General features: G+C 59.7%; 1 protein-coding gene across 1 annotated transcript in view; it reads right to left on the minus strand.

The window, feature by feature from the left end:
• Window positions 1-12,362, minus strand: part of CLIP2 (CAP-Gly domain containing linker protein 2) — a 68,524-nt gene that overhangs the window by 39,833 nt on the left and 16,329 nt on the right. Inside the window, exon 2 of the mRNA XM_080830933.1 lies at window positions 11,062-11,252. Within this exon, the coding sequence (XP_080687059.1) occupies window positions 11,062-11,185 (124 nt within the window). The 5' untranslated portion in view covers window positions 11,186-11,252. The remainder of the gene's footprint in view (window positions 1-11,061; window positions 11,253-12,362) is intronic.

A 12,362-nucleotide genomic window follows, 5' to 3' on the forward strand; every position in this document is an offset into this window, starting at 1 on the left:
CGGTACGTGCCTTTCCCATATCCGTTTCTAGAACACTTCTGTGCACCCCGGGGCTCCGTGATGCCCGAGAAGTGACCCGGGCAGCTGGGAGGTGGGTAAGCACCTGGGCCTACCTGGCCTCTTTGGCTGGAGCGCAGAGGAGGGTCCCAGGCCGAGGGGCACCCAGTGTGGCTATTCCTGGAAAGAAGCTGCCTGCCCAGCTGTCCTCCTCCCCAGCTGTCCCGGGCCGGGCAGCCCCTCAGGTCATCTTTCTGCCCCGTCCCGTCCCGGCCCTTCCAGGGTCACAGGCCCAGAGACCAGCTGTTCCAACAGCTGCTCAAATCCAGGTCCCAAGCCTGCGGCGACGGCACTGGCTTGGGGGGGGGGTGTGTGGTTCGCCTCATTTTTCCTCTTTGGTGCCCTCAGCTGCCCCAGCCTCCCGGGGACAGACCCTCGTCGAATCCCCGACGCCAGCAGGGAAGCCTCTAGAGGCCTGGGCTCGGGAAGGCAAGGAAAACTGGGACAGAGCCCCCTTCCCTCCAGGGAGCCCTCAGTCACACCCGGGCTGGGCCGGGCCAGGCTCCTTCCCCTGTCTGGGCCTGTCTCCCTGCAGGACGAAAAGGGCTACAGCAGAACAGCCAGGACCTCATGGTCTCCCGCCCTATCCATCCTCCCAGAGCTATGGGACCTGGCTGGCTCCCCCCCAACCCCACCGTCACACCCCCAGGGCTCGGAGGCAGGTTCCCAAAGCACCCTGAGGGTAGAGCCTGGGCCCCCCTCCCTCGAAAGCCCCCCCCGTGCAGCAGCCGGGCCCAGCGAGCCCCCAAGAAAGCAGAGGGCAGCACTTGACCCTCTCTTGAGCACTTGGTCCTTTCCCCAGACTCCAGGCACGAGGGAATTTCCTGCTGGTTTCAAGTTCAAAGCAGGACTTTGAAGAAAAAGGCTGTGGGGCCTGGTGTGGGGTGGCGGCAGCTGGCGGCCTGCTGCCGTGGAGGTGGGGGCCGGCGGGGGTGCCCGGGGGGAGAACGCACCCGCCCGTCCGCCTCCTGCGGGGGCCTGGACCCCACCCTGCCCAGGGAAGTGGGGACGGGCCTTGCCCATGCCTGCCGGATCTCAGCTGCCAGGGGGACCCCGTTCTCCGAGCCCCCAGGGTCAGACACTGGGGACCACAGGCACAGCCAAATGGGGACCCGGCAAGGGGACTCAGCTGGTCACTTCCCTGACAGGGAGGAACCTGGATCCATGGGGGCCTGGGGCTGCGGAAAGAAGGATCCCTGGGAACGGAGATCGAATACCTTCCAGAACCTCCGCCTGACAGTCACACAGCTCACTCCTCACCTCCTCAGAGAAGCCTTCCCTGATTGCTTCTCCTAAAAGCCAGTCTTCCTGCATTGCCCAGCACCCCCATCCTTCCAGAGATGTATCCCATATGTGTGTATGGTGTGTATGTGTATGTGTGTATGTGTATGTGTGCTCCCCATGCTTGAACAGACGCTCAGGAGGGCCCTGTTTCCACTCCAACACCGGGCTCGCAGGCCCTCAGTGCAAGCCGCCTGCTCAAAGCCCGTCCCACTCCCGGGAGGAGGGGCCGCCGTGGCTCTGTGCTGGTGCACGGACTCTTCACATCCCCGAGCCGCAGAGAGCCGTTCCCATTCCTCCCGTCGAGGACAGAGGCTCACTGCAGGCCAGCTCCTGGCTCACCTCGTCTCCCCCCACCCCCAACCTCCATACCCCCGTGAGTCCACTGTTAGCCCCATGTTTCTACAGGAAAGCCACCACCGTTCTTCTCCTTTTAGGAGCAAACCTCTATCCCCTTTTGGTCTCCCCAGGGACCCGCCTCCCCACTATCTCTCGCTTCTGTCCCTTCACTGGCTCTCCATGTGTGCCACCAATGCCCCCCAGCCCACAAAATAACAGCTTCCCCCACGGACACCCCTCCTGCGGTCACCCGCGGTCCTTCCCCGCCAACTAACTTTTCCTCCTTCTATGGACGTCCACTGCCGAAAAATCAGAAGGCAGAGTTACTGATTTTTCTTTTCTAAATGAAACCACCTCGAGTTCCATCATATAAACACAATTACATTTACTGTCTTGGAGTAGGTTTCTCCAGACTTTATCCGTGCGGGGATGTTGCGTACACAGACTTCATACTAGCCTCCTCCACCCCCTGCCCCCGCCCCTGCCCGTGGTCCTGTGTTCCAGCGGGTGGGCTGCAGGTCAAGGCTTATCCAGGAGCTGTCCGGAAGGAAAGTAAGAACCCTACCCACCACAGTCAATTTCAGGCGGCCGGCCCGGTGTTCCTCTGAACACGGAGTTGGAAAGAAATTATATAGTGTTTCCACCACAGAGCAATAACCTCAAACACACAGACGTTATAAAATCCGACGACTAGTAAAACAGTAATATTTTACCAGTCATAAAATGACGGTATGAACACTACTGTAAGTACGACCAGAATTCGTGAGTTTTGAGTATTGCTTACGGATGTTTTTAAGGGAATTCATTACACTGCAAGTTGATACGATCTGGTTTCTTAAGTCAAGGCTGTGTTTCACATCTGGCTTGTAAAATTCCTGACAGTTTCGCCACTGGTTCTCCAGAGCGGACAGCACAGGGCTAGTCCCACTCCAGCCCAAACCCTGCCCAGGGGGCCAGTCTAAGACCCAACAGAATTCTCGACAGACCCCCTGAATGACAGACAGGAGAGAAGACGGAGAAGCACCAAGTCTCTGACCCGTCTCCCACGCAGGGAAGCGGAGGGGAGGGGCGAGAGGCAGGAGGGATGTCCTCCTTCTGTGGTCAGTACCCGGGGAGCCCTGACCTACACTGTATGCCCCCCACAATCTAACCCACTCCCCCACCTTGAGCCGCTGCTTATCCGTCACCACGTCCCTGCCGTTTTAAAGACACGAATACGTTCTCCTTGTAAAAGATCCGAGTGACAGCGAAAGATGCAGAAGCTGAGCCCCGATGGCCCTCCCCAGTGCTGACCGCGTCCCTGGCCCCTGGACCCACCCTTCCAGCAGCTGCCTCCTCCTGGATGTCCCGAGGACCTCACACTTGATGCTCTAGACCGCAGTGACCCCCTCCTAGGGCTCCTCCTCTGTACTGCCCAACTAAGGGGTGCAGCCCCCCAACACCCACTTACTCAAACCACAAATCCTCATTGTTCCTTCCCCTCACCGTGGCCCCCCATCCAGTTGTCCGGCAGATCTAGCAGTTCCACAGAAGAAATAACTGAAACGCACACTTCCCTCCAGGGTCCCCGAGGCCCCTCTGGTTAGCAGGCCCGTGAGATTTCACACCACCTGCCACAGCACCTGCCACGGAAGGGTCCCTCCCAGCCTCCAGCACCCCTGCCCTGCTTCAGCCCCCTCCGGAGACATCCAGGAGCCCCCCCTAAACACAAACCCACTCACATCATCACTCCCCACCTGGGTCATTTCAACTCTAGGCAGGGAACACCTTCTAGGTTAACGCTGGAATTTTATAAGAAGCCTGTGTTACTTTGGTTAAAAAATGTCAAAAAATGAAATACAATAGGGGCACCTTCGGCTCAGATCATGATCCCAGGGTCCTGGAATCGGGCTCCCTGCTCAGTGGAGACCCTGCTTCCCCCTCTCCCTCTGTCTGCCCCTACCCCCGCTTGTGCTCTCACACATGCTCGCTCTCTCTCAAATAAATAAAATCTTTAAAAAAAAGAAAGAAAGAAAAGAAAGAATATTTTTAAGAAGAAAAAATTAAATAGAGAATGTAATCTTTGGCCCATTTCCCAAAGAAGGGATCCAAAATTTAATTTTTTTTTTTTTAAGATTTTATGTATTTGACAGATCACAAGTAGTCAGAGAGGCAGGCAGAGAGAGGAGGAAGCAGGCTCCCCGCTGAGCAGAGTCCGATGCGGGGCTCGATCCCAGGACCCTAGAATCATGACCTGAGCCGAAGACAGAGGCTTTAACCCACTGAGCCACCCAGGCGCCCCATCAAAGAAGTAATTTAGACAGAAAAAACCCTGACTGTCTTATCATTCACAAAACAAACAACAACAACAAAAAACCCTGGGGGTGTGTGGCTGGCTCAGTCAGTAAAGAGTGTGACTCATGATTTCGGGGTTGTGAGTTCAAGCCCCACACTGGATGTAAAGATTACTTAAAATTTAAAAATCTTAAAAAAAAAAAAAAACCCAAAATGAAACCCTGAATCTAAGTGCCCCCAAACAGGGGAGCATGACATGAATTATGGTCAAGCCTTTCAGATTGCTTACGAGCAACTTTATTTTTTAAGATTTTATTTAATTTTTTTTAACTTCTCTCTACACCCAACATGAGGCTCAAACTCACAACCCCCAGGTCAAGAGTTGCATGCTCTACCGACTGAGCCTGCCAGGCGCCCCCTAAGCAACTTTGAAAATAATTCTTCGAGGTTATGTGGAAAGGTGTTTCTGATACGACAGTTGGTCAGAACGCAGGGCTCAAGAGTGTCCCAACACGGACACAGGGACACAGACGCCTGGGTGCAGGGCGTATGATAAAAAGGTATCAATTTTACGAAAACACAAGAGGGGACTTGCAGGAACCACAGTGACGACATGCTCTAAACTGAGGAGTGTCTGAGGCGAGTCTGCCCTCTGTCCCCGAAGTCCGGAGGGAAAAAAGCATGCCTATGCTAAGACCCTGTCCCTCAAGGAAGGAAGCAGTTCCTTAAATGTTCCACAGAACACAGTTCCAAGGGGATTCATAGGTATTATGAGAATAAATAATCTCCAAATTCCCACAAGCTTGAGAAATAGCAGCTTAAACAAAGTTAGGGGATTTTTTTTTTGCTGCAGGACTTGTCAGAGCATTTAGCATGCTAATGAGCACCGACCTCGTAGGAGGGGCTATAAAGAAGGTGACCACATGATTCGTCACCCAAACCAGACACCTTGAAGAGAAGGGAGATGCTGTTAATACAGCGTCACGCCAAGACCACAGACATAAACTAGGGCTGTCCCAGATAGAACGGTCACCCTGGCATTTTCCTCTCCGTGTCACCTAAGGAAGCCCGGCCTGTCCATCAGACGAGCTCCACCCCCCGGACTGGCACAATCCCACTGCAGGACTCTGTTTCCCTTGTTTCAGGCAGCCCGCCTCCCAGGCTGCTAAGGTGCACATCCGAGTCCCCCTTGGAAGCAAGCCCTGGGAAGGGAGGCCCACACCGACTCCCCTCTCCATCCTCGGAGCCCGTGACCAGGCTGAAATGCAGACTGGCCACGACCCTGACCTCCCCTCCCCGGTGGCCCCAAAGCAACACACATAAATGTACCATGAACCCCAAGCTGCCCTCGGCTCTACGCCCCCTCCTGTCCCCAGCAGGTGCTCAAGGCAGAGGTCAAGGAGGGGACAGGGTCTCCATCGCTCTCCTCAAGGCAGCCGGCTTTCCTACAGTGCGGTCCCCAGCCTGGCCACTCTCCAGTCAGTCCTTCTGATCACTGACTGAATCCACCCCAGGGCCCACCCTGATCAAGGCAGGGCCCACCCTCTGTGGCTGCAACAGACCCGGCGTCTGCCCCCACCCCCCCACCCCCGAGGCTGCACGGCCTCCAGTCCACCAACCCTGGAGAAGGAACCCTCTATCCGCCCACGCTGGGGTGAGCCCCGTCCCAAGGATAGCTCGGCGTCCCTCCTGAGCCAAATGGGACTCAGAAGTCCCCTTCCGTCCTCCCTATTCCCAAAACCAGGAGGACAAGCCCCACCCGGCAGAGTCAGGCGGCGACAGGGGGAGAAAGATGTGCGAGGCTTACCCTGGAAAGAGCAGAGCCAGCTCCCCATGGAGAAGCCCTGCTCCGGCCATAGCATGGGCCGGCCGGCAGGCAGGCAGGCGCTAGCAGACGGGCCCCTGCGCCCCCCGGATCGATACTGGGCGACGTCAGGAACATTAGGAGGCCGCCCTGCCCCCCACCTGCTCTGCAGCCCAGCCACAGAAATGCTCAGCTTGGCTTTCCCCATCCTGATGCCATTAAAAAGTTTAGGATGTGGTTAGGGGAGGAGGGCCGGAGAAGTTGACCTTGAAGGGGGCTGGGTGCCGCCTGGGGCTCGGCAGGCTGTGCAGGCGCAGAGGCTACGAGGCTGTCCTGGTTCTGCCCACATGTGCAGGGCAGCGGGGCCAAGGCACTGAAAATGGGGATGCTGCCGGGCGCCCTCGCGGGGAGCGGGCACCGCGGTGAACGCCTTCCTCCAGGGGTGCAGCGGGGCAGGGCCAGGGTCTAAGACTAGGGGCGGCTGCAAGCTCTGTGGGCTCCACCTGGGCCACATCAGGCTGGTTCCGGGGTCTGGGGCGCCCACCGGGTACGGGGGGGCATCTGGGCCCCAGTTCCGTAGCCAGAACGGAGAAGCTCTGGGACCGGCCCTGTGCAGGCCCTCTGGGCGGGGATCATGGTACGGGCGGTGGACCCTGCCCCGAGTGGCCAGCTCCTCGCCTGAGGGGGCGCTCCCATGCCCACTCTTCCTGGATCTCCATATCCTGGTCCCCAGCAGGAGGAAAGGCCCCAGGCAATCTGGGGGACACTGGTGACCAGCCTAATAGAACTGATCACTCGTCCCACCTGCCCAGGACAGGACTGAACCAGGGGTCCCAGCCACCCCACCCCTGCAGCCGGGTGGTAGGTGCCCATGGCCTGAGCCGGACCCCCCTCCCCAGCCCCGCCACTCTCCGGCCTTATTACTCTGGGCAGCTCCGATGACAGCCTGAGCCTCGGTTTCGTCAGCTTGAAAATGGAAAGAACAGCTCTCTCCCTAAATGGGACACCTCTGGGGTGGGACCATAGTGCCAGGGAGGAGGGGTGAGGGCCCCCCCCCCCCCCGCGAGGACCTGCCTGCCCTGGAGGAGAGGCAGAGGGAGCGCAGTGGTGGCCTGTGTCTGTCCCTTGGCCTGGCAGCCCTGAGCCCTCCCCATGTCACCCATGCTCGTTAGGGCCAGGAGGGACCCCTACCACCAGGCCTGGCCTGCCTCCCCGAGGCCCAGCAGCAGACCCCAGGGAAGGGCTGAGGGCTCCTGTCCACAGCCTGCCGCCGTCCCCTCCTGCCCACCATCACAGGGCAGTGGCAGACCCTGCCGACCCCTCCAGAGGGCTCTGGCCTCAAAGGGAGAGGTATACCCCGGTGGCAGTCCTGGCCGCCTGCCTGGAAGCCGGGACCCCCATCTCCTCCCTCAGGCCCAGGATGGATTCCAAAGCCCCAGGCGCCCCCGATCCCGTGCCAGCTCCCAGCTTCCCCCGGGGGCCCTGGCACCCACCTGACCCATTCCCAACACCCCCCCTTGCCCACTCGCGCTGCGCAAGTCTCGGGCCCTTGGCAGTCACTGTCCCCTCTGCCCGGATGCTCTTCCCGCTCGGCTGGGCTGGCCGCTGCTTGTCTGTCACTCAGATCTTTGTACCAATGTCACCTCCTAAGCAAGGCCCTCCCTGACAGCCTGATCTGAAACAGCTTCCGGGGGCGGGGGCGGGGGCTCCATCCTGCCTGGCTGGGCTGCCCCCCGCCTCATGAGCCTCTGCACACTGGTGGGCCCTAGACCGCCCTCCTGTGCTCCCCCTGCTCCGATCACCTCTGGGCCTCCTCCTAGTAGGACGGTCCCCCTCCAACGGCCCCTTGTTCCTGCCACTTCCTGTATGTCCCAGCTCTGGGGACTGACGCAGCCCCCCTCTGTCCCCACAGAGTGGGGGGCAGGGGCATCGGTCCAGGCCCGGCCCTCGGCCAGACCCTCTGCCCAGAGGCTGAGCTCATACTTTGGGAGACAGCCACTGCCCCGATTCCCAGAGCAGGGGCCAGTTTATTGCTGCCACTTCCCCTGCCCCACCCCCGGCTCCGGAGTCCGCCAGACCCCCTCTGGGGCCCCAGTGCCCCTCACACAGGGTCCCGGCCTCCTCCAGGGGTGGGCACGTCCGGCACCTCGGACAGCAGACAGCCAGGCCCGCGGGGTGCGTGAGGGAGGCAGAGGAGCCAGCAGGGGGGAGGGGGTGACCCTGACCTTCTCTGGGGCTTCCCCCCGCCCCCCCTCCTCTCCTGAGACTGGTTCTGAGACCCGGAACAAAAGCAGCTGTGGGCCCCAGACATCCTCCTTCCCCCTCTGGCCCGGCCAGTGGCTCCGGGCCCTCCGCTCCCTCTCCGCCGCCTGCAAGTCTTGCCAGGACCTGCCCAGGCGGAGGGAGGGGACATGGAGCCCAGCTGCAGCCTCTGCCGCCTGCGTGCCCAGCAGCAGGCACGGGGGTGTGCCTCTGTCATCAATCGGGCATTCACAGCGTGGTACCTCCTCTCTCTGGAACCATCCTGTTGGGGGGGGGAGGCGCCCCGGCAGAGTCAGACCACCCAGCCCCCACCCTCATGGGCTCTGCCCCACACAGTGTGACCGGGAAGCAAGCGGCAGGCCACACAGGACAGCAAAGACACCGCAGCGGCTCAGGGGGGCACTTCCTACAGAAGGCAGTAAGACAGCGAGACGGAGATCGGGGCGCGGCCCATGATGGAGCCGCTTCCAACTGGACGTACCATCCGAGAAAAGACCAGAAAGAGCTCTAAGGGTGGCATTAAGTAGAAGGGAAAGGTTGTGGCTACTTCTCTTACCACCTGCAAATTTTTCTCCACTGGGACTAGGGAGGGATGCGAGGGATGGGGAAAGGAGAAGGAAGGAGTCTTCCGGGAGTTTTGTACCTGCAGGCACTTCACACTGTTAACTCTCTGGATCCCATCTGTGGCTCAGAGAGGTTAAGTTCCTCTTCCAGGGTCACACAGCAGGGGCAGTTAGAAGGGGCACAGAGGGCTGGACCAGAGCCAGAATTCAGACCCCTCTAGATCAGGGAGGGAGCAGTGAGGGCCAAACCCAGAAGGTGCTGCGGAGCTCTCTCCAGGAGGCAAGAGGGTCAGGTCGGGCTGGTGACCTTCTCCCAGACAGTGGCCACATGACCCCCACCTGGGCCAAGCTCAGCCGGCTTAGTGCCTTTGCCCCTCTGTGCCACTTCCCCCACGGTCGTCCTCCTCCTCCTCTCCACATTCCCATTCCCTCCATCCTGGAGGCGGAGCTCGTTCCCGCTTCCTCTGGGAAGCCTTCCCTGATAGCCCACTCCCGGTGCTCAGCCTCTGACCACCCCTAGCCCCAGCAGCAAATGCAGGCATCCTGACCTGGGGGGCCACACGCCTCCTCACTCCGTCCTCCCCCAGCTTCTAACCCCACAACACGTTCTCCACACAGCGGTCTGAGGGATGTGAGCGTCCCACCACTGCTCTGCTAACACTCTCCCACAGCTCTGGTCACCCCGAAAACCCACCCGAACCCCTGCCCCTCACGATCTGCCTCCGCCACCTTCCCCAACCTCATTTCATACTCTTCTCTACCCAGACTCGTCTTCCTTCTTTCCCTCTCTCACAAACCAGGTCCATTCCTGCCTCAGGGCCTTTGCATCGCTGCCTTCAGTCCACATGGAACATCCTTTCCCCTTTGTTTTCTCTCTCTGGCCTCTTCCCATGGCTCACCAAGGTCTCTCATGAGTAAAGGAGGATTTGCCACGTTGGAAAGGAAGCCTGGGCCTCCACTGGGGCTGCTGTGGACAGGCCTGCCTGCCCAGGTCCGTCCAGCGACCGCACCACACAGCTTCCTTAACCTCCCACCCTGGCTCTCTGGCTGTGGCGGGGCCCTGCTTCTGCCAACTGTCCACACCTTTGGCTCAGACTTTCCATGACTCCACCCAGGGCCCAGATTACCTAATCTGGCCCCTGGCTACTTTTCTGTCTCTCCAAACTTCTGTGCCCGTCAGTGTCTTACCCTGGACAGCGTCTTGCCTGCTCAGTTGGAATATAATCAGAAAAACCAGGATTTGTGCCCAAAGACATTCATCACAGCGTCATTTATCAAAGTGAAAAAATAGGAACCAGTCATGCCCAACCACAGAGAATCAGTAAAGAACATGTTTCCAGTCCTTTTTATATCATATTCCTTTCGCTTTAAAACTCTCCAATGGTTTCCCAGTGTTATTCCAACAGAAATGAAATGCCCTGGACAGCCCCAAGCTGTCCCCACCACAGCCCACCCTCTCTTACCAGCACACTTGTCACTGGCCACATGCCAGCCACACTCTCTTTCTTCCCTCCCTTACATCTGCCATGTGCTCTCCTGCCACTGGGCCTTTGCAAGAGCTGTCCTCTCTGCCTGGAACACTGTCCCCTCTTCAAGTAATAGGCTGTCACCCTCCGGACCTCGGCTCACCTGTCCCCTCCTGGGGGCTGACCTCCCGGACCTGGTCAGGCCCCAGCTCTAGGATCTCATGACACTCCACCTCCCCCACCAGACCAGCAGCCCCGAGGGAGGGCTGGGCCCACATCCGGTTTTGCTCAGAACGAAAGCTCCCGGGGTCTGAGACTGTCAATAAAGCAGGCCTTTGATTTAGAGTCGTTGGATGGACCGGATATCTTACATCCATTAAAAATGACGTGGAAAAATCCACTCGAATCATATTAGAGGGAGAAAAACCAGATTTTCAAGTCGTAGATGCAGCACAATTGCAAGTAGGTAGGAAAAAAAAGAAAGTAGAAGGATAGAAACCAAAATAAAGGGTACCTCTAGGGGGATGAGATTATAGGCAACGTCACCCCTGCATCAAACTTCCTAAACATTCCACCGTGGGCTCCCTCACTCTCATCTTCAGAAGAGCACGTGCCTAACAGCTGTCCCCACCCCCCGCCCGGGTACTAGGACAATCCCAGACCCTGGAAGGGAACACGTCGGGGCAGGGAGGCTGCTGGAGGCTGGAGTTTGAATTCCAGCTGAGTGACCTTGGGCCCAGGGCCATGCCCGCCCGGATCCCCACTTTCTCGCCCCCAAGCGGAGTCCTCAGTAAGACCTGCCCCCCAAGGAGGGGAGCATGAGAAGGAACGACACGCATAAAGCTAGTTAATTAGGAAAGGGATTACAGCCAGACAGAAGGAAGACCTTCCGGATGCTGCCAGCCCCCAGGCTGGTCTCAGAGGGGCTCTTCTGGAAGGACCACTCCCCACACCCGGCCCTGCACCCACCACCGTCGGCCCCAGCCCTGCACCCACCACCCTCGGTCCCGCGCACCTTCCTTGGAGCTGGTGGCCGCCGCCGCTGCGGACACGGAGGCTGACCCGGTGGACGTCCGGCCCACGGGGCTCGAATGCTTCCCCCCACGGCCGGGGGGCTTCAGGCCGCTGGGCTTCTGCATGGTGGTGCCAGTCGGTGCGTGGAGAAGGGTCCGTGCGGGTCACGTCCTCTCCGCCATCGCCCCTCACCTGTGGGCAGACGAGAGCCATCACCTCATCGTGTCATCACTGGCCAGGACCCCCAGTGGTGACACAGCAGGATTCCTGCACCCCCTACCCCGTGGGGCGGACCCATGGGGAAACTGAGGCACAGGGCAGCGGCAGCAAGCGTGGGTCGCATGTGGCCACAGTGTGGCCTGGCACGTGTCCTGGTCTGCTGGACCCCGAGGCCGGGCGTGCTGTCTCTGCCCACCTCCTGGGCCCGGGAGGCGAGATCAGGAGCAGGCTGGTTTGGGGGTCTGCTGGGATAGCTGCATTGGCCTCAGCAGCAGCCCTCCACCAGGACCCGGCAGGTCAGCGCAGCCACCAACGGCTGAGGGGGCCTCCCCGTGAGCACAGGCTGGTATGGCTTCTGACACGCATGGGCAGCCTGGGGCAGACAAGACAGGCCCACCGTCCCCCGGCCCTCTCCTCCACCGCCCTGGCACACACCCTCTTTTGCACCAGACGTTCACGGAAGGCTCGCCAGGGGCCAGACCCGGCCCCGCCCCAGGGCTGCAGGCCTCTGTCTGGCGAGGACATTGTCCAGCGGGGAAAGGGAACACAGAGCTCCAGCGGACGGGCAGAGGACTCTGGCAAAAGCATCACCCCCGGGGACGCCGGGAACAGGGGCAATCTGTGCTTTCTGGGTTCTCGGCACATGACCCAGGCCTGCCCGGAGCCCCCAGGGTTAGTTAAGGAAAGATCATGTGACCCAAAGAGCGCCAGGGCCTGGACTCTGGCTGGCACCTTCAGAAAGGGTTATTTCCTTTCTCTGGGGCTGCCTGGGTGTGGGCTGGATGCCGGGGGCTACAGGGAGATTCCAGTTACTGCACGGAGGAGGCTGCCAGGGAACAAGGCCAACGTGGAGCAAGTAGGGCTGAGTTGCCGGATTTGGATGGAGGGCCTGGATCCAGCTGAGCCTGAAGCTGGTCCCTTGAGCTCCTCATTTACACCCGTCAACGCATCCTCGCACCCGGGCATCAGTTTCTCTTTTTGCCTACACCTATTTGAGGCGCTGTCGCTCGCAACCCAAAAAGTTGTGACTAATATAGAAGCCAAGCCACAAGGCGCGCGGCAGGGGTCTGCCAAGTGCCCTCC

Source organism: Martes martes (genome assembly GCF_963455335.1).
Source record: "Martes martes genome assembly, chromosome: 18".
Lineage (NCBI taxonomy): Eukaryota > Metazoa > Chordata > Mammalia > Carnivora > Mustelidae > Martes > Martes martes.